This window comes from Myripristis murdjan, chromosome 7 (assembly GCF_902150065.1).
Source record: "Myripristis murdjan chromosome 7, fMyrMur1.1, whole genome shotgun sequence".
Classification (NCBI taxonomy): domain Eukaryota; kingdom Metazoa; phylum Chordata; class Actinopteri; order Holocentriformes; family Holocentridae; genus Myripristis; species Myripristis murdjan.
In genome coordinates this window covers 24,609,780-24,636,842 of record NC_043986.1, presented here as the reverse complement: position 1 = coordinate 24,636,842, position 27,063 = coordinate 24,609,780, and the positions used below count along the sequence as shown (strand labels likewise).

Sequence of the window (27,063 nt, the reverse complement as noted above, 5' to 3'; positions counted from 1 at the left end):
TTTTGATATATGCTGAAAACAAGATTCATGTTTAGGAAATCTAAGAGAGCTTAATATATGTTCTATGACATAAATTACACTCCTTAAAGGATTATGGAAGTTTGTTAAAGCATGTTATTTTTTGCAATATAAAGGTATATTGCTCACCTCTTAAAGCTGAAGATTTCAGTTCAGGCATCTCCCTGTTCACCTCACTGTCTTCTGCAAACCGAGTCAGTAGGAGCCTCTTAGTGGTGGATGATTACTTTACCTGTGTGGAACTCGCATGTCGCTGTTTATTTTGAAATTAGGGCTAATATTGGATATATTCTCAGACAAACACAAACCTGTGACTTTTTCTGTACAATGCACTGGTCATCATAAATTACACTCAAAATACGAGTGTCGAGAGGTGGCGACAGAGTCTGTAACCAATCTCCAACCATAACTACAAAAGCGCACAAAACTACTGGCACAGTATTATCACATGCGAATTATTCACATGATATCAATAGTTCATTTTTTAAATCATGATTATCGTTCATACTGGTATATTTTTGGGTGAATAAATTCCTATTATATCACGAAAAGTAACATGTACAGGCCAGTGGCTTTACCAGCTTCCATATTCCTTTGACCTCTTAACAGCAACATTTTAAGCTGTTATATGCTTTTAAAAAGTAAGTTGCTAAGAGGTGCTATACTGCAACTGGAGTGGCTGTCAGAATAAATACGTCAAGCATGTTAACTCACATTGTTGCCCTGCTGCTCCATGTGCTGCTCCAGAGCTGCATCTTGCTTTTTTCCCTCTGTTCCACTCATTTTTGACACAGTCACGACCACAACGGTCCAACATGAAGGAAGCTACTGTGGTCGAGGTTGGCAGTGTATCCATCAACGTATGATGTATCGCATTAGAAAAGGCTAATGGAAATGGCAAAGTTTGAAAAAACGTTCTCAATTTTCTAAAGTTGAGGACCTGAACTTGAACTTAGAGATGTTCTATGACAGGGGACAATCTGCATGACAATTTGCATAATGTAGTTAATAGAAACCTGCATTAATTCACAATCTCGTTTATCAAATTCTCTAAATGCACTTAAAACATGCAAAACATTTTGGATGGAAAGCCAGCTATTGTCGGAAAGAGACTAATGCCGGGTTCAGTTGCACTTAGACATCAGAAAGTTCTGGGTCATGACTCAGTATCTCTGAGTTCCAGTGAAATGAAAAAACACAGACAAACGCAGAGAAAACTCATGTCTGATGCGACAGTGTGCCACTTAGGCTCATTTCTTGACACTGTCAGTCAGGCTAGCAGCTTGCATACTGCACTCTAGAAACGTATATGAAGAAATCCTGTGCAAATTTCAATAGCAAAGATGTCACATTATTGTTTTTATAGTGATAAATTTAAAAAGCTATGTAGTCCAATCAAGTTTTATCATGAAAATTTGACGCAATGCGATTTTTGTTTAATCCACCATGCTGCTGTGACTTTCTTTCTCCTTTCTCAAAGCCTCTGTGGGTAAAAACTGCCCAAGGAACACATGTTGGAAGTAACTTTTGGGTTAGTCCATGAAACCCATCATGACCAGAGCGCTCTACATGTCAGGCTGCATGCAACAGAACACAAAGTGGCTCTAATTAGCCTCTGTTTTTTTTCTTCATTTGACTCCTTCCCAACCTGTCTCAAGCCTCGTCATGATCTCTAACGTAGCTCCGCCGTGTAGCTCCTCAGTGTTCAGCGGTGTCGACTTGCCTGGTGTACGTGTTTTGTCATCGTGGCTGTTGTGCCGTCTGTCATGCTGAAAGCTTTAGGGCCTCTGGGACTGACACTTCCTGCCACGCTCACCGGCTTGATGGTGCAGAAACACTTGCAGCCAGATGTGAGCCTGTACAGTTCATCACATAGATTAATGTGCAGTATCATTAAATGCAAGCAAACAAAAAAATATTGTTCCAGTGAACTCATACCCAAATAGTTTAATCATTATTTGCCAGCATGAACAACATTATGGAAATGTACAAGAATACATATGTTTTTTTGTTTTTCCTCTATCTCTTTTGTATCCAGAGGAGCTTAATACTATGGCAGTGTTCTTGGTGCTAAGCCAGAAAATATACCCCCATCCCCAGAAAATTACTGGCACTGTCGCAGCCATTTTTTTCATCTTTGACAATTGGTTCTCCACGGAGCCGTGCATTGGTTTGAGTATTTTCGCAGAAGTTGAGACAAACTTTTCTCTTTTCTTTTCTCCTCAGTCACTGGCTATGGTTGACAATCGTCATGATTCACTAATACAAGCCAATACTGTTGAAGTTCAGTGGCGTTCCCATTTGAGCTGGCACCACACTGACTTTCCATTGGAAACCTTATTGAGTTTCTCCACTTCACTGTGAGACGCTTTGGGTATCAATATGAAGCACGAAATGTAACCATCATCATCATCATTATTATTAGGCTATTATTATTCTTGATGGTAGTAGTAGAAGTAGCAGTAGTAGTAGTTGTAGTAGTAGTGGTAATACTGGGGCATTTTTTTGTGTCTTATTGCAACAAATGATCATAATATTCTTCTACTGTGTGGGATTTCAAAGGATTGTTGATGCCTGGTGCTGAGATCTCAGATCTCGCTTTATAGCCCCGCTCATTGTAATCTCAAGACACTCGACTGCTTACTCAAGACACTCAGCTGCTAAAAAATGAAAGGTAAAGCCACAGGCAAGAGGCTGTTGTTGCTACAACCAACTTCAAAAACTCAAAACCCTCATTCTCAAGTCATAGAAGTAAATAACAAAGCAGTGTTATTATGACAGCAAATTGTATTGTGATAAGTTATCTCTTCAAGAGGTGCTTCTGTCAGATCTCGGCTCTAAGTAGCTATCTTAATCTTGATTTCGTTGCGTGGGTCAGGGTGGGTGAGGAGATAGGCGGAACCCACAGAGACAACTTCAATCAGTGTTGTTGTATTTAGTTCTGCTCACCAACAGAGATCAACAAAGACCATAGATTAAGGAAATTCCTCTCTCAGATCCTCTAACACTGTTAAACACACTCAGCTTGTGTTATTTTGGAGTTATTCTGTGCTGAAGTGTCTTTTCTGATGCACCCCACTTGGCCTCAGCCAGCCTTGTCTATTTGTACCACAGTTAATTATTTTCTACACTTCACAGAATGGCTTTTGACATCCCCCAGAGAACCTGCCACGACAAAAAAACACTCAATAAATGAACATGATGCATAACCAACTGGCACCAATGATATGAAACTGAAATACACTGCCTGTGTCCTCAGTAGGTCCAGTTGCCTGTTTTTTTTTTTTTCTGTCGAGCGGTGTCTCTGCAGCAGGAAGCACCAGCAGATAGAGGTTCGTTGAAACAAAGCCGGGCTCAAATAGAGTCACTTTCCTCTTGATTTGTTTTTCTGAAGAATGCCAATTTAGTGCCGAGATGCTGGGAAGATTTGTGGCTTGTGATAAACAGCTCCAATATTTACCTCTGTGACTACGGGACATAGCAATCAGTCATAATCTGTATTCAGGTACGTCTTTTTCCACTGAAGTGACTCGACGCAGGACCTGCCACTTGTCTCCTTAGGTGGTGCTGCAGCACAAATACAAGAAATAACTTGGAGCTGGGCCGCCTCGCTTCTGAACTGTCTCGGGCCTAGATCTGTTGCACCCAGCACTCAGACGCTGTGGAGAAAGCTGCTCTCCTTCCTCAGACACATTTTGTGGCTGCATTATGGTCTGCTGCTGCTGCTGCTGGAGACATTGTTATCTCTTCCTCCTCTATGGTGAATTTCCTCCCACATGATTGCTGAATGTTGTTGCAAAAGAATGAGTCGAAACTGTGCTCTTTCCCGTAAATAGTGAAAAAGTGACACTAAAACCTGCTGTTTACATTGATATTTCAGTCCTCTTTTCCCCAGCTATTTATCCACAGGAATAAGAACAATTACACCACAAAAAAAAAAAAAAAAAAAAAAAAAAAAAAAAAGTTTGAGGGTGGATTTTCCCTTTTATTGCCCCTGGTATATGATAAGATTTTCCCTTTTATTGCCCCTGGTATATGATAAGTAAGTATGGGATAGAGCATAATGACTCTTTATCTTTGCTCTCTTTATCTGTGAAACAGTAATACACCCATATAATTCTATAAGCTGAAATTGAATCATTTCATATTTCAACTGCACACTAAATAAGGGGATAAAAATAATGTAAGTATAAGGCATTATTTCTAACTGAAAATGTAATGAAATAGCTGTGAAGGCAAACTATTTCGAGCTTCAGAGATGGACCAGAAACCATCTTTTGATATAAATTAATTGTTCCTATTCTGCACAGACATAAGGAAAACTGTCATATAGAGGTTAACCAAGTAAGCAACATCAGTCCAGTCCTCTCCTGCTGAACAGAGAGGTGTGAAATGTTACATCTGTGGCCTGTGGGAGGAGTGTGTGAGATGTTTTCTATCCAGCCTGTCAATACATTGGGGGCTAAACCTATGACAAGGTAATGAGGAGGAGGTTGAGTATGCATGCACTTTATTCACTAATTGGATAGAAATGTTGCATGAGCAAAAGTCTGTCACTTCTTAAAGGACAAACCAAGGGTGTAAATCTATATAATCTATATGCAAAGCTGTATTTTCAGCTAGTTTATACTACTGGCAAAACAACACTGCAGCCATATGACATCCCAGTCAGTGAAGGTACAGAACATGACATTTTGTTTTCCTCATTTTTTTCCCCCTTATGCATCTTATATATCAGTTGGAATCTATTATGCAATGTTTTCTCAAGCTTTTTTTTTTTTTTTTTTTTGAATAAATCCTATGTTCCAGTGAGCGACCAGAAAATGTGTTAGTCACAGTGCACCTAGAACATATGGTGCCGTAGGCCCTCCATCAGTTCAGACTTTATCATTCCAATTTCCTGGAATCTCTGCTGCTCGCTATATTTTGTGTTTTCACTTATACTGCCATTAACAATACCCTGAGGAAACATGACCCAAAAGAAGTACAATCAGGAAGATGGGGGGGAGGACAAATTGAATAACAACCTCATGACAAAAGACTAGAAGGCATAGCAAAGTGTTTGTATCTGTGCCCTTGTGTGTCTCTGTGTGTGTGTGTGTGCTCATGTAGTGTTGTGAGCATGTGTCATTTGTGAGGTTTCAATGCACTTGTAGGGTCATGCATTTGGCAAGAAACAAGACCTTCGAACAACGGGGTGATCATGTTTCATTAAACCGAAAGACAGAATTTGATTTTTTTCCCCCTCCTACCTCACACTGAATGGGAAGATGGAGTGGCAATTTGAGGTTTGCTGTGACATTTCATCCACTGATTATATTAGAGCCTTCTGCAAAGCAGCACCGCCTGCCCTAAAGTGATGTTATCTAAGCTGACAACAATTGATGGAATGACCTTACAGCTTGTCCACCAGCAGAAAATGGCTCCACGCGTTGATGGTGAGAAATAAGAGATGTAAAACAGCCAGGCAGCTCCGTTGCATTTTTTATCACTCATGTATCAGTGGGACAGTACTAGAGAGTGGTGCAGGGGGACCACAGAGGCTCCACAACTCACAGGCAAAAGTTCCAATGCGACATATCGCAGCAGAGACTGTGGGGAATGAATGAGTGACGTGCATGCAGGCACAAGGCACTCAGTCTGGGAGCTGCTTCCAGGATTAATCAACAGACAGAACAGATTTATGTGATATATTTCTTCTATCTGTTAGATGCAGTAATAAATACCGTATATAGCAATACTGAGTTCTCCTATAAGATTAAATGGTTGAAATCCATTCATTTTAAGGCAAAGAGACAGACAATGCCCTGAAACCAGCATGACAAACAGTTTTAGAAAATGGAACGAGTAGAAGTGGCACTTTTGTGAAATTATTCTAAAAACTGCGGCAACAGATTCATACGTAGGTGGGTGCGCTACTCAATGACAGGGCATGTTGTGCATGGCTGACCAACATGCGCTGTAACAGCCCTCTAATTTAACAGGCTGATGAGCACCATTGGTTTGAAAGTTTTCTCTTTCGTTTGCCGCTAAACCCTTATCCTCCTCTGTCCATTCTGGTTTGAATCTTTATCCAGTCCAAGACAGACCAAAAATGTAAATTCATGCATTTCCGTCAGAGTCCTTTTGCCACTTCTGCTTCAATTGAGAACAAAGCCACCGCAATTTCTGATCAGTGACATTGTTTCAGAACCTTTTGGATGTGATGAAAGAAAGAGGGGGTGGTGGTGGTGGGGTAGGGGGGCAGGTGGTGGTAGTAGCCATAAATGAAACTAATATCGTAGGGGCACTGGTTCCTACTTGTAGAAAATAGTTGTGCTGTAAATGGATCATCCATCATAGTTAGATTATGATTATAATTATAATATTAATCATACTCTATTTAATTACGCATATCTGTTATTGTCATTGGTATTGTAATATCTCAGTACTGAGCAGTGAGATGTAACCAATGCTCAATTAACATTTAAACAGGTAAAACATGTTGGGAGAGGGATAATAATAAGTCACCCTAATTTATGAGGTATTAGTAATGACCTGGTGGGTCACTTAAAGAAGTCTCTCTGTGTAAATAGGTTTTACAGATGGCAATGCATCCCCTGATAGATCATAGCCCCCTCTCTGTCAAGCTAATCCTCAGTCAAGCGTGTAATTAAGAACAGAAGAGGGTATGATGGGAATGTAATGCATACCTACGACATGACAGTGAGGCAGAAGCTTGTGCCATCTGCATGGCAGCCAGACCGCCGCTGTTACTGACAGAACACAGTCAATAATGCATCAGGTTTTGATGAAAACAGACGGAGAAACCATGCTTACCTGATGAAACAACCCCATCTCATCAATCTGTGTACAGAGAACACCACTTTACACTTTGAAATTGTGTGCAGTGCATACACCAAAGTCCAGTTTTGCATGCAGGTGATACATCAATCCTTGGTAAGCCGATGCATCCAAATACCATGTTAGCTCCTTACCTAACTTTAACCACCAAAACTACTTGGTTAAGGTTAGGGTTAGGGTTAGGAAATAATGGTTATGGTTAAAAACAAAACACCTGTCTTACTTAGTAGGTGGCTTGAACTGAGGGCTTTGATGGTCTACCACCACCCCAAACCCACTGCCTTACATGGTTTTAATCACTCCCTTTATTATGTCACATTACCAGTGGCTCTATTACATGGTTTGGTGTGCACTGGATTGGTGTAACTCAGTGGCGGTTCTGCCCATGTTGCCGCCCTGGGCGAAATTCCTGCCTTGCGAAATTCCCTACCTATTCATGCCCTTAAATGCCGACCGGTGCCGTGCCCACCCTGTCAGGTCTGCCGGATCTGACAGGTGAGCGGCGCACACAGACTGCCATATACCTTTCATTATAAATCAACTTTTGTTCATACGCGGCTGCAGCAGCACAGCGGACAATGACACTGACAACTTGGTTGATTATTGACTGCGCAATGCGGTCATTCGCCGGTAATCGCGGCATCAGGCGAGCCTACCTACTGGTTTACATATGCAACAATACATGTGTATTTGCTTAGACCCCAATATTAGAGGAGGGTGTTTTTTCAGGGCATTTTCAATGGAAAAAATATCGTCTTATACAGGGACGGTTTTTGCTATAGGCAGTGTGGGCAACCGCCCAGGGCGCAATCTACTTGGGGGCGCACAAGAAAAAAAAAATCACCAGTTTTCTAGACTACCGTATTGACCCACAATATGCCGCGGCACCATCAGTCGGCATCACGCGAGCCGGCCGCGGCACCGGCCGGTACCGCACCCACCCAGTCAGGTCTGCCGGATCTGACAGGTGAGCGGCCTGATGCCAGCTGGTGCCGCGGGGGTGGGGGGGTTGGAGTAGTAACATGAAAGGGTGCAAGCCAGTAATTTCGCCTAGGGCGGCAACATAGGCAGAACCACCACTGGTCTTATATTCAGATGAATACGGTTATAGAAAACTGCTTTGCAGCGCTGATGATTTTTTTTTTTTTTTTGCGCTCGTGCCGCCCCCCACATGACATGAAAAAATGCCGCCCCGGGCGGCTGCCCGGTTTGTCCGTGCCTAAAACCGCTACTGGTGTAACTGCATGCAAAAATGAACTTTGGTGTATGGAATGCAATCTGAAAGCTGAAGTTGTGTTATTTCTATGCAGATTGAGGAGACCACATTGTATTAAAAGAGCTGGAAAAACCTGTTTATATGCCCAATTTTGCCTGTGAGAAAAACATCTGCAAGTAGCCAGTGGTGTCACTGACCATAATTTACTTTGGGAACCCAACTGTCTTGAACCTCCCCCAGCAAAAATGCTCTGCAGAGAAGGCAGCCATCTCTCAGTGTAGAGATGGCTAGTTCAAATCCTCTGTCCCTTCTTCTCTTCAGTGTTTTGTGCTACTTTCCTCTAAAGAAGAAGAGTGCCTTCAACAAGAAGAATGACACGGTCCACCTCTGCCTGAGTCGTATGGGCTGTATAATGTTAAATGACCTCCACTCTGGATGTGACTCCTGCCTCGGTGCACCTCACGGCACAATGGCGTTGAGGCCGTGGGCTTCATGTCAGTATTGCGCCCCCGTCTCCACAGGAGCTGCAACGGCGGGTGAAGCCTGCTGATCTGCTTCATTTTACATTCACAGAGGCAGTTTTACTTTGATTGTAAACCTAAGCAAACACCCCCGCAGGCCAAAGATATTGCCTGCATAACATTACATAGACAACAAAACACTTGTAAAACACCTCAGCTTTATTAACTTCCTCGATATCTTCCCATCGCCTCAACCATGCTGGCCTGAGGCTGATTCTCATGTGACTCCGTTAACATAATGATACACTGGCAAATTTCAGTGCAGTTTTGGAGAAAATTTTGGCTGCAGTGGGCGATGAATACAAATGGCACCAAGCCAAATGAAAACAGTAGAGAATATGTGGTAAGGATAACTATTGAAGTACAACCTACACTGAGCCACAGAACCACTGATGATTGTCATACAAGAATTGTCATATAAGGCTTTGTCGATCTCAGTTTTTTCATTTCAGTGTCCATATGTTGGCAATACTTATTTGTTTAGTGATTTTTTCCACTGAATAAATACAAAGTGTATGGAAAGCTGTTGTTTCCCCTTGGGGCTTGCCATACACATGCAGCTACAGCCACTTACCTGTATACTGAATACTTGAACTCGACTTGATATGGCAGTTGAGTATAAAAAGCTCTTAATGACTATTAATAATGACAAAGGCAGACAGGATGCTGTCCAGAAAAGTTATGAAGATCAGTCGCTCAATCTAAGGAAAAACCTGAAAGTTTTATTCACTATGAAGTACAAATAATCAGAAACAGTAAATCTGCCCAGCACTGAAAAAAAAACAAACAACAACTGAAACCTGGAATGTGCGTTCCCTTGTCAAATTCAGTCAGTGTGCTGTCCCAAAGTGTTCCAGTGACAGCCCCATTTCCGCAGAATATTTCATTTGCATGAGCCTTGCTACTTCCACTTGCTTCATGCTGAAGTTACCAAGAGATATGAGTTGATATGAGTTATTACTGTTGTGGTCTGTACCGGGCACAGACCACACTTTATTAAAGATGCCAGCGCTGCTTATTTCTCTGATTTGTCTCTAATCAGCATAAACCTAGGTTCCTCTTCCAATGAGCTTGAAAACTGTGCTGTATCCCCTGTTCCTATTTTTTTTTTTTCAGAGTGATTATGATTTTGTATTTCTTAATTTATAATTTTTTTTCCCCCCATTGATAGCAGATTACACCCTCACCTTTTCAGCACATTGAGAATCCTGTCTGTCCTGTCCTGAGCCAGCTTTAAGCCCTATGATCTCTTTGATGTTATTCCTCATATGCAAATAACATCTAGTCCCTTAAATGTGCTGCCATCTCTCCTTGAAGAGATCTTGCTATTTGTTGCTATTATCCCAGGCTTTCCCTTTGTTGTGGAAAGCTCTCTTGTTCCTGGCTGTGTCCCTGATTGTTTCCAGCAGGCTATCATTCACCCTGAAAAACTCAACCTTGATCCTTTACATCCTAAAAACTACAGACCCATCTCCTGGCGTCTAGCTCTTGTCTTAAGTCCTTGAAAAAGAGGTTTCTGTGCAACTCGTAGACATGCTGGAAAAGAACAATAGATTTGATAAATTCCAATCTAGCTGTCATCTGCGACACTCAACTGAAACCTCTCTTCTTCCTGCTGGATAAGTGAGTGGGATTATCTGGAACTAACCGTGCTTGGTTCATATCGTATTTGTCACAGACAAAGCTCTGTTTCTGTAGGCATTTCTGCTTTATCATCAACTCTTCTTTTTATCAGCAGAGTGACTCAGGGGTCAGTTCTTGGTCTGGCTTTATTCGTGTGCTTTGCCAAGGCCAAATAATTCAGCACTTTGAAAATATCTCCAACCGCTGCTATGTAGTCAGTACACTGCTGTATCTCTCAGTGGATCTAGAAAATTGTTATTCAAGAATGCCTAATGCTTTCTTCTCATTGGTTCAGACAGCATAGCCAGCGGTTTTCAGCAGTGGATTGGTGTGATGGTTTCAAATGTCAAATCCACTTCTAAAAACTTTGGCATTTTTTTCTGTGCAAGAAAATGATGCACATTTATGCCTCAACTACTGCAATGCCTTGTTCACCAGCCTCTGCAACATATTGCACCATGTCTGGCCTTCATCCTCTGGCTCCTACAGAAGTATAGCATTGATTTTAAAATTCGTCTTATAACGTACAAGGCATTGCATGGATACCTCTGCAAGGTCCCTGAGCTCCTCAGTGTGGGGACTTTTAACTTTCCAAGACTCATACCCAAAAACCGAAGGAGCTCTTGTCATTGTGGGCCTTAGACTTGTGAATAACTTTCCTCAGAGTCTCAGGGAAGCCCAGCAGTCCATAATTTCAAACTGGATCCTATTGCTCATTTATTTTCATTGGTATTTTATTAATCGTATGTTATTACAGTTATATATTATGTTAATATAATATTATTATCTCATACTGTATGTGTATTTGTGTAGTGTTTTGTCCATGTCATTAATTTATGCCATCCATGGCATTATTTTATAGGTAAAAGTTTACTTACTTACTTAATAATGCTGTTGAAAGCTGGATCCCAGTTATCTCACTCCTGTATTACCACACCGTCACCACTTCATTTTGCCAAAACAGGTGTGCAGTTGAACTGGGCAGGTTCATAGAGAATGATTGATTTGATGATTGGATAAGTAAGAACTAAAACAAATGCAAAAATATAATTACGCCATATGATGAAGAATTATTTCACTCTGGGTTGGGTAATATAAGCCACTACTATTTCTCATCTGGTCATGCCAGCCCAGTCTCATGTTTTGTGTATACTTATATTATATTGATATTTAAATCTATGTGTATTTATGAGTACATTTCTATATGGCTAATATAGCCTATTTAAGGGTTACATATTTACATACTGTATGCTGTTCTTATATTTATATATGATAAACATATTCATCGGACTCCCTCAGTTTATTTGAATCTTAGTGCGTACACATGCACGGGATGTCTTCATCAGTTTACCCCTCTTTCATTATTAACGGTCAGTTTCTTTATGATATGCATCCAGCTGCCCAAAGCAAGTGTTTTATCTAAACTGCACCCTCTTATCAGCATCATCGCCAAGTGGGGCTACAGCAGGGAAGAGCATCTGATCCACCCTGATGATTTAACCGATTTCCCCAGATGAAACTCGGGGATGTGCATTTTTCTGCCCGCAGAAAGTGATAATTAAAAACATAAACATGAAATCCAAAGTTTAGACTAAAATGAGAGCAAGCAGTCTGTTGGGAGAAAGACTGGATTCACCCTCATCAGGCCTTTTGACTGTTTTATCAGCCTGGTAAACAGTTTACTAACGTCACATTGTACGGACTTTGGGTATTGAGGTTCAAATATTTCAAACGGTTGTCTCTTGATGCCATTTTGAGATGCCAGGGTTTAAGTTGCCTAGTTTAGCTTCAAGCAAAGTTATGTTTTAACAGCTGTGCGAGGATTAAGGTGGAGCTTTTTGCCAGCATAATGTTGCCACTGATTGAATCTCATTTTCCTCAAATGGATTTACTGCAGGCTCTCTGCACTCTAAAAACACCCATCACACAGCCAGGTATCCCCATTACAACAAGCTCTACATGGTAATGAACCTGTCTCTGGCATCCTATACAGTGCAGTGTAATATACCTCGGGTGGCCCTATAGCCATGGCCCACTGGAAATTGGCCAAGACTCAAGTGTTAGCGTTGGAGAGCTGCCCCGCATTCAGAGTGGGGCAGGTCAGTGTGAGGGCGCAGCAATGGAAACACTCTGCTCACACCACTAGAAAAAGACGTCCTGTAATATCCGGTCCCTACCTGCCCACTGATCAGACACTGATATATCCCTCTGTGGCTTGGCAGCACTATTTACCTGTAGTGCTGCATCAGGATGAGCATGAAGACGAAAAGCAATATCAATCAGCCTTTATCCCTGAGTTTTAGACTTTATTGGCAAAAATAAAGTGATTTCTCATCGCCCAATTAAATTATTCACCTCAGTTAAAACCTCGATTTGAAAATGCAATTATTCCATCATACATTAAACTGTTTACAGGCAGGGGGTTTTACACACTGCAATTAGATGCACTGACATGATCAAAGGAGGACTGTAAGCAAGGCAACACTTATCCTTTGTGTTTTCTTCTGACTAAAAATAGAAGCATGCGAGATAGAGATGAGTAAGGTCACAGTCAGAGACTGCAGCAGCACTACAGCAGTCACCGAGTGTGTCACACTAAAACAGGAATTCAACTTGCTTATGCAGAAAACTCCCAATCTAGTGATTTTTCAGGTTATCCAGGTGATTCAAGAAACAGAGGTTGCCTCTTCATGTGGCTTTGTTTGCTCCTGTTCAATTAAGAGGACCTTTATTGTAATTGGGTGCCCTAGGGAATCGTGATAAGCAGACCTATAAATGCAGGGTTACCTTATATTGATTTGCACGTTGTGCAGATTCACATGAGGTGAGCATGTGCTGAAAATAGATAAATTCTACAGCGATGAAGAGACACCAAAGAGGGAAAAAAAGGACTTGAGCATAAAACATTTCCCATTCCTTCTTTTTTTTATCAGCAGAGGAATTCCTCCATTCGAATTCACTCTTATCATGCTCTTTCCTGTTAATCTCTGTTCTCCTCTGGACCTCTTGAGTCCACCCTTACTTAACTCTATCCTCTATCTTCTCTTCCTTTCTGAGGTAACACCACCAGGCCAGCGTTGCCGATGCATGGAAGGATTTCCAAAGGCTATATTAAATCTCCCCAACGGTGTCATGAATACCTGAGTGGATTTCGATTTTGATTTGTATTCTCAAAGCCTTGGTCCCTGAAGAACATACACCTACAGCCTGAGCTCACTTCCCTTTGAACTCTACTTACATTTCCCCGCTGGGCTGCTGGCCATAAGCAGATCCAATGTGTTGTTTGTAGCTAAGAGGACAAGGGGCTGCTGATGTATGGTTCATTAGAAAGATGAATTGCGCTGAGTGTATCCCCTCTGAGGCTTGACCCTGCTGGATGTGGCAGAGCTTTTCTTGAGACTGTGTGAGGATTCAGGCCATTGCCTTCTCCAAGTTCACTAGACACCAGGCATGGTGTCAACTCTTGACAAAAATGAAAAGTGCACCTAGTTTACTTTTCAAAAGCTATTAAACTAAACAATTGTCAAAGACTAATAAAAATCATACTGACAGTGGTGACTGTAACATTTAAGACATTTAAAAACTAGTATTATTTCATCCCCAGTGAATGATGCAGGCTGTCCTCGGGCTGCTCTATAACAAAATGTACCATTCCTCCAAATTTCATAAAAAGCAAACAGGTGGCATCGGAGTTATGGCTCTTGAAAGTTTGAAGTTTCAGCCTTAATTGATAGCATACTTGTCTGGCCAATTAATATAAAAACAAACAAACAAACTAATAAACTTAATTAAATCAAGTTTAATAGCACTTGAGCGTCATCTGAAAGGGTTTCATGGTGCCACAACAAAGGAAAACTTCCACAAAAAAAGGAAAAAAAAGAAACCTTGGGTGGGTTAGTGAAAGGTGGTCCAGCAAGCAGTGGCTTCTGAGAGCTGGGAAACATTACTGAACTTTAATAACATGCACAGAATTAATGACTCAATTTGGCAAAGTGAAATGTACTTGCACACTGAGGCAGGACAAGGGCAATTGCATGCAAGAAGAAGAGGTTGTGGGCACATCCTATTATATTTTTTATCCCATGCACGCCCTGATTCAGCACCAACCGCACTGTAAAGTTCGCTGATGACACGACAGTGGTGGGTCTCATCAGCAACGGCAATGAAACAGCATGCATGACGGAGGAAGAGCAGCTGACAGGGCGGTGTAAGTGCCATAACCTCTTGCTCCGTGTCGACAAAACTAAGATGGTCATCGACTTCAGGAGGGACCATATACAACACTCCCCACTGAGCATCAATGGTGCTGCTGACCCTTTCCACAGCACTTGGGTGCATTTGGTGGACGACCTGAGCTCAAACATCAACACCACTGCCATCATAAAGAAGGGCCAACAGCGGCTCCACCCTCTTTGAAGAATAGAGAAGGCAAGGCCCCTACCTCCGGCCCTCATCACCTTTTACAGTGGGCCCATTGAAGGCGTCTTAAGCCACTGCATCACTGCAAAGTTTCTGAACATAAAACAACCGGACAGGATGGTGAAGACAGCTGGGAACATCATTGGCACCCCTCTCCTCCACACTAGACACTTTCAGATTTGGACTGACTTTGCAATACTTAAATCTTTTAAATCCACTGCCACTTTTTAGAATTCTTAAAGGAGCGCTTCAAAGTTTTGGGCAAAATACCCTTTTTTTTTCAACCTTTCCCAGCCTGAGACAAAATGCTCGATACCATTTTCACCTCTGCGTCCAGTGGGTTGGTTCCTATGGGTAGCATTTTGTGTTAGCTTAGCATAAAGCCTAGCTATGGCAGAGTGAAAAAATAAACCCTACAGCGTTTTATTTTCACAATGTATCATGGAGGGTTTTTTTTTTTTAATACTAGAGAAGAGACTAGAGGTTAGATGATTGGAACTATACGCACTGTACTCCTTTAATCATACTCTTACTGTTATTTTATTTTACGATATATTATTTTACTATATCTAATCTCTCATTGGTTGACCATCAACAGATGGAAATTAGCAACATGAATGAACAGGTGGGCAAAGACCGGGAAACAGGTCAAGTTGAATGAAGCCCAAGCCAGTGCTAGCTCAAAATAAGATGGAACTCTGCAAATATCAACAAATGTGTGAAGAACACAGGGTTTAAGGGAACTATTTTCATACAGGTCGAGCACATGGCCATGATAATTTGGTTGCGCACAGTCCAAATTTTGCCTGCCTGCCCTGATCTGGTAATTTCACCCCTTGCCTGCGCCAGAATGGGAGAGTGTCAATACAAATCTGCATGTATAGTGTCATTTTGTTGCCTAAAATATGACTGAGCCTCTGCCTCTTCAAACCACATCTTAGGGCAGATACAGGTGCTCTTGGCTAGTTTTCGTGACATAGACCACCCCCCTAAATCATGTGACCCTGTTTATGTATGCCTTGTTACATGTCACACTGACGTAAATTCTTACAAGGGAATATTGCCAGTAAGGCAGAGTCTGTGCCAGGAGCCGATCCTTACCGGTATCTGTCATCCACAGCTGCTTGTAGGATATATGGAGGCCTTCTGTTTTTGTTGATTAAAGCCCTGTAGCCATCCAACGGCAGCAGGACTGGTATGTTGTTCCAGTCTGAAGCCAAGCTGATGGCTCTAGTGCACAATGCCATGCAATAGCGCATGCATTAATCCAATGTGGACAGATTACATCTCTCAGCACCAGGCTTTTGCAGAAGTAAACACACTTCTTTGCTTTGATGCATATCAGATTGGTTGTCTCAGTCAAAAATCGGTTGGCTGACTCACCCTGAGACACCACGGGGTCGTCTTCTTTCCAACAGGTTTTCCGGAGGTAGCACCTGAAGCATGGAGTTTTTATTTACAATGGAGAAAGGCTGACAGCGGCTACAAACAACACTGTGGTAGAGCAGGAACGTGGCTGTAAATGTTTGGGATCAATTTGATAGTGGCAGATTGGGAATCAAGTGTATGCTTGTGTGGGTGTGTGTCTTTTTGAGAAAACTCCACTGGTTCTGAGAAACTGGAAGAATTCTTGCAGTATTATTGTCAGTTTAAGCCGATACAATCATGTAAACAACATAAACAACCCATATTGCTTATTGACTGACAGTGTTGGTAACTGTCCTTCATGGAAACTTTGTTTGTAACAATTTGTTTTATTGGGACAATTTCCCACAATATCACATGAGCATAAATATTAACATACTAACCAGATTTACAAGAGAAACATGAATTCACTTTGCCTTTGGTAACATATTTTGGGTGTTGTATAACATTTGAGGTGCTGCATGTCTGTCTCCATGACAAGGTTTATGCATCTCTCATTGCTACTTTGGGTTAAATTTCAGCAATGCCACAAAAATGGTAAAATGCAATTGTCGTAAGATCCTTTGTGTCCTTTGTGTCCTTGTGTAGTAATGGTTGTTGTAGTGCAGCGATAAAAATTACCGCCAAGTTCACATAATCTCATCAAGAGATGCTATTCAGATAGACAACAGCAACAGGCAGAGGTGGCACACAAGGTCCACATAATAAAACTACGAGATACTGTTGTGGAAGATAAAATGCAGTCGTTTTAGGAAGAAGGACCTAAGCCATGATGACACCAATCCTCAGACACAAATTTGATTTTCCATATTACTTAAAAATATATAACAGTTGACTTTTTTGACAGGGGCACTTCTAACAGTACTGAGTGCAGTTTTCTGAATGCAGTTTTGATAGCACAAAGAGAAACCATATTGAAACAGTTCAGATAAGTTTTTCTTAGACAGGTAATCAGTGTGTTGGCTGGCTACAATCCCTGTGAGTATATTGGAAAGCAGGGAGGTTTTAGATCAGCCCGTATTGAAAAACTTCTGGAACAAATTTGTTTTTTGAGGTGTGACTCACAGCTGTTCTGAAAGCAAGAAAAGCAAAAAATAAAATAAGCAAATTGCTAATGTTAAAGTTCCCCTCCAGCCATTTATTAAGGCTCTAAAAATAATATCTGAGCATCAATATTACGTATTTATACTTTTTCCCCTTACTACCTTAAAATGGTTTAAATAAAATTTTAAATTTTGCCCTCAGTAAATATGCACGGATCTATAAATGCACACTTTGTCTCCGCCCACCTCCCTGCCTGCTCGTGCACTGGCTTCTAACCAGAGTTCCGTTCATGAAATGTGAAGTATCGTCCACGGCACTAGTGAAAATCATGCCATATTTGAAAACCTAACCAGGAAAAAAAATTCCTCGTAGTTACACTAGTATTGTTCACATGAAGCAGCTATTTTGAGTTGATCTGGTTGATCTTCTGAAAATACAAAGCTCATGTGGATCAGCTCGTGTACACAGAACCAGGAAGTCCCACTCATGAAAACTGTTGTTTGTTAATCCAACCCAAAAAAACCCCAAAAATTTTTCAGCACAAAAAATAATGGGACAGCTCTGAATACACTGACAGCAACCGGTGGGGCTGGTAGTAATGATATGCCAAGCCGCTCCCCGTCAGCTGAAGGTCAGTATAGTCATGGTTTCAGGACATTTTAGTGACATAAACATATTTTCTGTGGAAGGGGGCAAACACTGAGGGTCCAAAAGTTAGAATAAGTTCTTTGAAATATTTTGCAAGGAGAGACTCAAGTATGCTTGCTGCAGGTATAGAGGTGGGCGCCAACTTGGATAGACTGTCTACAGGGGAAATAATGTGCACCTTAAGAGTAGGGAAACATCCTGAGAAACCCAAAGTGAGCTATCCAAAGCGTGGACTGCACCCTGACTGGAAAACATACCATCGATCTTATCTCTGAGAAGACTGATCGCACAAGTGAAAAAAATAAACTGTTGGTGGACAGGCTTGAGCCATTACTTGAAGAATGTTCTTGAGTGAGTTTTCCCATGATGTAAAAAAGAAATTTCGGGTTGCTATTGTTGGCACTGAATAGCCGAGAGAAATATGCAGTTTTGGCTTCTGACAGTGTGTTTATAATTCAGTAGGCTATTACTCAAAGCAAGACGGAGAACTTTAAGTCTGGGTGAGCACAAATTACATTCTAGTTTTCTGGAGGCTAGTGCTCATCAGTGGTAGCAAAAAATTTGACCTTTAATTATAGTAACCCCATTAGGCCAATCAGTGTAATGTGTAAAAAGAGGCTGATTTGTAAGTTTCATCAGTAAGACGTATGGCGCAAAAGTTGGGACCTTTCAGCGGTTAAAATTTGACCTTTAATTATAGCACCTCCATCAGGCCAATTAGGGTATTTTTTTGGTAAATGCTAGAAAAGTGCCAAAAATACATCACCCTTCAAGTTTCATCAAACTCACACCAACTGATGTGTGAGATATTGCAATTGAAAAATGTTGACCTTTGTCCTGATTGAGCCAAACAATAGAATGTGCAAATATAGCAAGTTTTGGGCCAAATGGACTCAACGGTGTAAGAATCAGGGCTTTTCTACGATCAAAAAATTAACCTTTACTTTTAGCACCCCCTTCTGGCCAGTTATTGATTTTCTTTTTTTTTTTTTTTTTTATTTCCAAGAAGTAAATGTAAAAAGGCAATATCCCTTCAAACTTTGTGAAAATGGGATCAGCAGTGTTATTTCAGTAAAAAAATGTTTAACCTTTAATTTTTTCACCCTCTTTACGCCAATCAGTGTAATATGTTAAAAATTCAGATTACATTGTCAGGATGCATTATACATTTAATCAAGTGGAAGACATTTATTTTTCTCATTATGGGCTCTTGGATATGCTAAGAGGACCACTGCACTCAGCTAAATACTGATGTTTGTTTGGCTACCAGTCACCACATCTCTAGCTGAGGCGTCACTATCACTCTGCTTTAACCAATCTTTGCCTCGCCAAGAGCCTGTCCCGCCACTGTCAGCCCGTTGTCATACTGTCGTCTTCTTTAAACCAATCTGTCATGGACAATTAATGCTTGCTTTACGGGACATGTCAGTGTATGCTATCTGCACCAGCTACATCACAAAGAGTGGAAACAGTTGCAGTGCCTCTAGATTATGGGTAGACATATTATTGTGGTTAGTTTACATATGCTTGAATTATTAAAAGAAAGGACAGCACATTAAATTAAAATCACAGTCATTTGTGATTTTTCCCTCAACTGATCCCGTGTTGACTTCACACCGACACGTCCAGACAAACTGGTTACTGATATAAGTCTTGCTGTGGTTCATCTGTTACACCAGTGACTAATGCTATCACTTTTTCACTCATTCCACATCATGCTCGTCATAATGGTCTGTGTGTGCTTTGCAAACAGAGCCAGAATGATAGAACAGACCAGAGAGCTGTCCTAGGTGCTTAAATGATACATGAATCAAGGACAAGCCAACATATTGCAGTCTCATGCAAGACCTTTATAACATTCTGCAGGAGTGTTTTGTAGTGATGTATTATGCATTAGCCAACAGTTAGCGCAGGATGCAGTGGATGTGTGCCATTCATCTGATACAGGACAATCGTTTTGGGATGGCAATTTTGAACACTTGCCAGCCACACCATTTCATATATACATGCTGTGCTTCAAATCTGATCAATTTCCTTTTATTCTGGAAGTGTTGTTGCACAACTGATTGATTTCAAGGTGTCTCCCCTAAGCCTCTGGTCAGAGTCGCACCCTCTGCAGACCACAGGCTGTTGAGGAACTGATGCTAATCTAGATAGAGGGAAGACTGGGGTTGCTCTCTCTTCCCCCCCTTCTCTCTCTCTCTGTCGCTGGTGAAGATTGTACTGATTGTGCCGCAATATCGCATGACCATGGTCAGAACTGCAGAGTGAGGCGCAATTTCTCCCAAGCTTATTAAATCAATGTTGTGTGCCCATTGCAGCAATGTGTGGCTATACATGCGTTCACATTACAGCAGCTTAACACCAGCTCCCTGACACGGAACAAAGCGGATGCTTGCATGTGTTGCTCATCAGAAAAGACTCTTTTGATCCATCCTGATGCATTTGCCTAATCTCATTCTATGCAGAAATAAAAAAACTCTTTGGACGTGCTATCTGGACATCTATTCAAAGAAAAGCTTTGATATTTATGAGGATACCCTCATCAATATTCATGCCCCTAAACTTATGCATGTTTCCTTTGTTTTGCTGCATTGCCCATATATTTAGGTATCAAGCAAATATTCCCTAAGTGGGTTTGTATTTTTCTCTCTGGTCCCTAACTGCACATGCATTCTCCACACTGCTCTCCGCGACAGAAGTTGAAGTGGCTTGCGGGTGTTTTAGCACAACAGGGTTGAAGTGAGAGGCTATTGAGCTTGTGTGACTGTTCTCTGGGCTGAGTGAGGGATCTGCCCCTAGACATTTGCACTACAGTATCCTGCTGACTTGCTTGCTCACACTGCCATAGAAACAGGGTTCCCGAGTGCAGTAGAAGCTCATTCCGTTTAGGAGCAAGCAAGGGAGAGGATCGGGGAGGAGAGAGTGAGCAGAAAAAGAGATACAGAGAGAGAGAGAGGGAGGGAGGGAGAGAGAGTGAGGGATCAAGGGAGGAAAGTGAGAAACACTGTTACTGGTGAGTACACTCTGTCACAGTAGTTAAAATCAGTGTTTAAAATCGGATGCTTTCAGCTTCTTCATCCTTTGTGGCATTTTTTTTTGGTTCATGATTGATTTCTTTTCTTTTCTTTCTTTTCTTTTTTTTTTTTTTCTTTTTGGTCATGATTGATTTCTCCAGCTTGATTTCACTGCTGGTGAGGTGCTGTGAAACAGGTTGCACGTTGTCAGTTTGCAAGGGGGATGAGAGAGACAGGGTGAGAGCTGCCTGAGCAGCGCATGGTGCTTGGCTTTTCAGATGCAGAGCAGCTGAGGCTTTTATTTATTTTGCTGTTCATTATTCTGTTCAAACCATTTAAATGATCGCCTTTGTCTAATAGCGGATGTTTACTTTTGAATAATGCATGCCAACATAATTCCAACTCGCCTGCTTCTCTTCTCCAGCAGTCTCTTTGACTGTATCATACTCTTTTTCTATCATTTATGAAGCACCACGTTAATATTTGATTAGCATGGATGTCTGCCGCTGCACTTTTTCCGCCTCTATCTCACATACTTCTGCCCATGCTTTTTTTTTTATTGCTCTGTGAACCATGGCTATATATTGACTTGTCCTTTCCACAGCATTTTTCATTTATTGACCGGCTGAGCTAATGCTCAGTGTTCAGTGCTCCACCTGTGTGATAGAGGTGAAGAGACCTGCTCAGCTGCATAGCGTAAAATGTTAAGTCAGGTCACAGCTGTGCTGGTGTGTCTGCCTGCTAGTGTTTCCACATGTGCTTGTGTCACTTGTTTTATTTGTTAAATTTAGACTGATTTTTTTTTCCTCTCTTGGTGAGTTTGATCATCGCGCGACATGACACTTTGATGAAGGGCCAGTGCCGCGGGGCTAATAGGAAAAAGATAGACCAGGATGCCCTGTGCTTCATGTCAGCCTGAGTGTGAGGAAACAGTGTCTGCCACCTTGTCAGTTATGATTTAAGGTTCAAGGAAATATGCTGCTAATTTTAGACAAAGAGTAAAGATTTCTGCCATGGATGGTGTTTATAACAAAACAAAACACCTGCTGCATAAAAGATATAATGTCATGGCCTGTTATGTTGTTTTGATGTTAGTGTTAATCCTGTCAGAGTGCTTGTGTGCGTCTCTGCGGTTCACTTGGATCCCCTGCCTCCCTTCACCTGTTCCTACAGTGCAGTTATATTCTGTCTGTTAGTCTCCCACCTGCAGCATCAGCCTCGGGAGAAAGCTGAATTGAACAAATCCAGCCAGGCTTATCAGTTTTATGCCATGCGTGGACCCTGGTGGCCCTTGCTGGCGGGCTGCGTGTGCGTTCATGGCATGGCATGTGGATGTGTGCAAATGTATAGAGTGGGTATGTGTGCTTGTGTGACTGGGTGCATGCGTGTGTGTGTGTGTGTGTGTGTGTGTGTGTGTGTGTGTGTAGTCAGCAGCACTGACATGATTGCGCCTGATTAGGGTGGCCACAGGGGTCCCTCGCTTTCTTTCTGAGAGGATTCAACTATTCTTCCTCTTTCTTTCCCTGCCCATGTGATGTGTTTTATGACTTCTTGTTAAAATGTCACTCACTCAGGGCTCACTGTAAAATGTCCTTAGGAGAGAGCCCAGTGTGTGAACAGTAATGCACAATGGTGTGATAAACCTCATAAAGCACACAGGGAGAGGAGGGCTGCAAGATGGGGAAAGATAGCCCCAGGTCCTCTGACGGCTTTTTCAAGGCACAATGTGTTTCAATTCAATAATAAGCTGGACTCGGTTTTGACAAGGCGCACAGCTTGGATCAATATCCCGGTCGTCCATGAGGGGAAATAATGTTGCTCTTGTAAACTAGAGGATACGCTGTACTGACGATGATTGCACTTGTTCAGTGGAAGTGTGAGGAGCTGGTGTTAAAGGACCTGGAGGAAAATCCGGTGTTTATGAGGCGAGCGAATATGCATGTTGTATCTCTGAATGGTGTAAGAGAGAGAAAGATCTTCAGGGTAAAGCCTGAGTGGAATTAAAATGCATATGGCAGTCGTGCCTTTCGGGCCTGTCACAGAGCTGTTAAGCAGGTAACTCATGTTGCTCTAGGTGAACGTCTTACACAAATGATTATTACACCCACCACTTCCTGATTTCATAAGAAAATAAATGTAATAAAAAAAATATGAAGTCCAAGGCACACATGTAGAGCTTAAAAGCATTTATTTCATTAGGGCTCAGGCATAAAAATCTTTACTGCTACCTATGTGTTGTATCTACATCACCACAGCATGCTTTTTAGATATCATTTTTTAATATAACTTTTTTTTTATTAACTTCAAATATTATCAAATACTCTCTCCCTCCTCAAAGTCCACAGAAAATAAATTCAGTTATCTCCAAAAGGTCACCCCAAAAAGTCAATAATGTGGGGCTCAAGCATGGTTTCTGCACTGGATCTTGCATCCCAGAATGGTTTACTGGAGAAAAAAGTGCACTGAAGCATTTTTGCAGTGGATCTATACTGGACAGTTTGCCATTGGCCTCATACAGAATACAGGACCTTTATGTTTTAGTGATTCATTTATTCTTTTGTAGTGTGGTAGCCAACTGCAATACAGATGAAGATATTTCAAATTTCAAAAACAATTTGCCTTACAGCATCATATAGCCTACGCTGTACAAAGCCTCTGACCCGCATCTGCATTGCACAATCAATAATGATTGATCAATATCTCACGGATCAAGCCAAACAGGCCAAAGAGGGGAGGGTGAGTGGATTAAGCTGCCACACACTGGCAGATTGCTGCCTTGCTGAGCAATTATGGGTTACATTTAAGCATCCTTTTGTGTGATAACAACTCTCATGATAAAACATAGGATGCAGGCAATTTTTCATGCTTGTTATCAACTCCACTGTAATGCATCATGAGGCTGCTGGGTCTGGAGCACGTGGATCCCAGATGTCAGGGCTCGGTCAGTCCAGCAGCGCGAGATTGATGATGCGTCACCTCCTTATGTTGACTTTATGCTTGTTGCCATCATTCAGGGCTCGAGGCCAAGATCAGGTCAAATCAAGGTTCATCTCCCACAGAAACTGATGTGGTGACTTTTTATGAGGGGGTTGCCAGAGCACCGTTTGATAAGGCAGAAGCTGTGGTTCAGCTGGTGCATCACTGGATGAGACGAGTGGGCTGGACTGGAGAAATGAAATATGAAACTTGATCAGGAGGAAAATCGTAGAAGTCGCCTGTCTCCAAACATTTGGTCCAAAATAGGATCTTGTAAAAATAACAATAATAATGCTACCAATACTATCCATAATAATCTGCAAGATCCACTGGTGCACACAAGTCACATCATGATCTAAACGAAAAATGAAAACAGTACAATGGAAAATTTTTCCATTGTACTTTTTCCTCAAATTCTTCTAACGTGTTCCATAGTTATGCATATCCTTGAAACACACTGTTACATTTCAATATACATGACATCCCCCGGTAAACAATCAAGCTTATTTTAATACCCTGCTAACAGTGTGCCAAAACATATTACTATATCAATTATGTTTCACCCACCTGCTTTCCAAAACTTAATGAGAGACAATAAAGGCTATAGTATCTTCCCACACTCTGAGTAGTGAGTCATATCCTCGCTAGACACATGACAGGCTAGCTGGTAGACATTATTTATATTCATGATTAACACTGCAATTTTTCAGGGCAATGAAACATCATGGAGCAACGCTTTCATCGTGCAATTGCACATACCTATAACTTCCATCTGTGATGGATAGGGCACATCCATTTCAAATCCTGGGTGATGAAAATTGCTGAGATGGAAAATGAACTTAATCTATTTTTACAGGGCCAGAATGGGTCCTGCTACATTTATTGTGATACCTTTGGAAATTAAGGGAATTACAGGATCCATATATTGGCACATGGGAGGCATGGGCCAAACTGATAAAGGCTCTCCTCTGTTGTAATGTTGTAAATTGTCAGACGTGATGATATACTTGCACTCTGCAGTCCACCTGTTCGTCCAGTCTCACTTGAAGCTGCTGCATTACAGAGCTTCCACCTCCAGCCTGTTTGTGGGCTTCAAACTCATCTTATAAAACAAAATATTATTACTTCACGCCGAATAGAATATTTGTAGCTCTGTGTACAGCATCAAATCATTTGCTGGAGACTGATGTGCTAAATCTGCAGGACCAAGCTGAGAGAGCTGATGAGTCAGGCAGGATGCTGGCGCACCGTAGAGCACTTGAGGAACCTAACTGGCTTGATTGGAGCAGTGATGTCAGGTTAAAGGTTTGTAGCACTATCACTGTCGTGGGTAAAGTTACCAATGCTTTCAGAGTGATTCAAGCAGAACATGTTGCATCTGTGTTAGCTGACACCAGGTACAGAGCACTATTAGAAGAGTGTGTCTTGAAGCATTGTGATTGTGTTTCGCAGCCAAGCAATGCAACCAAGCTGCAGACCAACCCCAAACAACAAGCATAAATGTGATTTAAAACGAGATTGTCTGAATTACACAGAGAGAGTTCACTGAGCTGGAAACTGAACTTCAACACCCAGATATGATGTCACGTGATGCCAGTAAAGGGCACCCAGCTCGCTCATGTTTACCAAGTTTACCAACCCGGTGCTAAACACGTTGCATGGCTGCAGCTACGGTGGTGTAAAATGCAGCAGCAAGGCGTCTGACTCTCTCAAGGAAACAGGATCATATCGCCCCCATTTTAGCTTCTCTTCACTGGCTTTATTTTACTTTCAAAGCAAAATTCTGGCCATTGGGTCTGACCTCAAGCTACGCCTCAGCCCTTTTAATCCTGTATGAGCCGGATCACAGCCTGAGGTCCTCTGGCGGGGGCCTCCCGGCTGTTCGTAGGTCCAGGCTACTAACCAGAGGTGACTGTGTCTTTGCTGTCAGGGCTGCCAAACTTTGGACTGCTCCACCAGAGGAGCTACTTCCACATTGTCCTTTAAATGTCTGCTTAAAACTTATCTTTATAGACAAGCTTTTATTTAATCATCTTAACTTCATTTCTAACTCTCCATTTCACTAATTACGGTTTCAACATTGTGTTGTTGTATTGTACTCCAATCGACCTTTGCGTATACACTGTAACCTTGTAAGGATTCCTTCCCCTATTCAATTTGCCTTGACTTCTGTCAAGCCATGCCTTGACTGTCCTTTGATTTGATTGTTTTTTGTCCCGTGTGCTGTGTTTTAGATGGCCTGATTTCATTGCATCAAGATTTTGTTTTATTTGACATTTTGTAAAGCACCTCAAAAATAAAGTCGTTATTATTGTTATTACTACTATTATCATTACACCAGCAGATACCAGGGGAATGACACACACAAATATCTAATGCTGATGAGTCTAAATTTCTCTTAATTGTTGCTGATTAGAAAGTCATTTGTACCGCGCCCATGAGATTAAATTTGTTACTTGGGTGGAGGAGATTTCCAGTGGCCGTACAGACATCAGATATCCGTTTGGACTAACAGAATAAATCTATGGTGATGAGGTTAGGAGTGGCAGGACGGTTATGTCTGCTGCAGCCACTTTGGGATTTAGGTTGATCAGATGGGTGTATTTTTTTTTTTTTTGCATAAAAACAGCTTTAATTTTTGGTAGGGTTTCTTTTAGTTATCTTGCTACTAAAGATGAAAACATTTATTCATGTGGGATGTGAGAAGGATTCTGTTTTGCATTTATAATATTCAAGATTTGAGTGTGTCGTTTGCTTATCTAAAACTAGATTAAATTTCAGAGTGTTCACATTTACACCTAATCTGTTCTCTCTTCTGTATCTGTAATGAGTAATAAGTGCACAGCTGTAGATTTGCGCTTGCTATCAGAGGTTGCTGAATTTTTTTTCCCCCTCCAGTGGAAAAATCCTGTGAAATTGCAGCAGATAGATTAAAAGAAAAAAAATGAGTTGAAATTTGAAATATAAATTAGCAGACCATTGCTCATTTGAGGTTTGCTTCTGCGGTGTAAGATTGTAATTTAAAGGTTAATAAGTTAATGAGTTATGATCCTGCATTACTGTTTATGTATTTTTGAAAAGGCAGTGCAGACTGACTCAACCAAATATACGGTAAAATCTGAACATTTGGCACCCACAATTTTTATTCTGTGTTTTGGATGTTTATTTATGGCTTATTTATAGTTGCAGGCCTGTGAAGCATTGTAGTCTACTGCTATGTTTGCCTTCTGTAAAAAGCCCCCATGAGTATAGGCGACCTGGCACCCTGAAAGCTGTGTGACAGAGATAGGGGCTGCTGGTCAACAAGCAGGTT

General features: G+C 41.5%; 1 protein-coding gene across 3 annotated transcripts in view; it reads left to right on the top strand.

Moving 5' to 3' along the window:
- Window positions 1–27,063, top strand: part of syt6a (synaptotagmin VIa) — a 48,188-nt gene that overhangs the window by 4,409 nt on the left and 16,716 nt on the right. The window contains exon 2 of one of the 3 annotated variants that reach the window (XM_030056404.1): window positions 111–113. The exons of the other annotated variants lie outside the window; for them this stretch is intronic. Coding sequence (XP_029912264.1) covers window positions 111–113 — 3 coding nt within the window. The remainder of the gene's footprint in view (window positions 1–110; window positions 114–27,063) is intronic. 3 annotated transcript variants of the gene reach the window in all.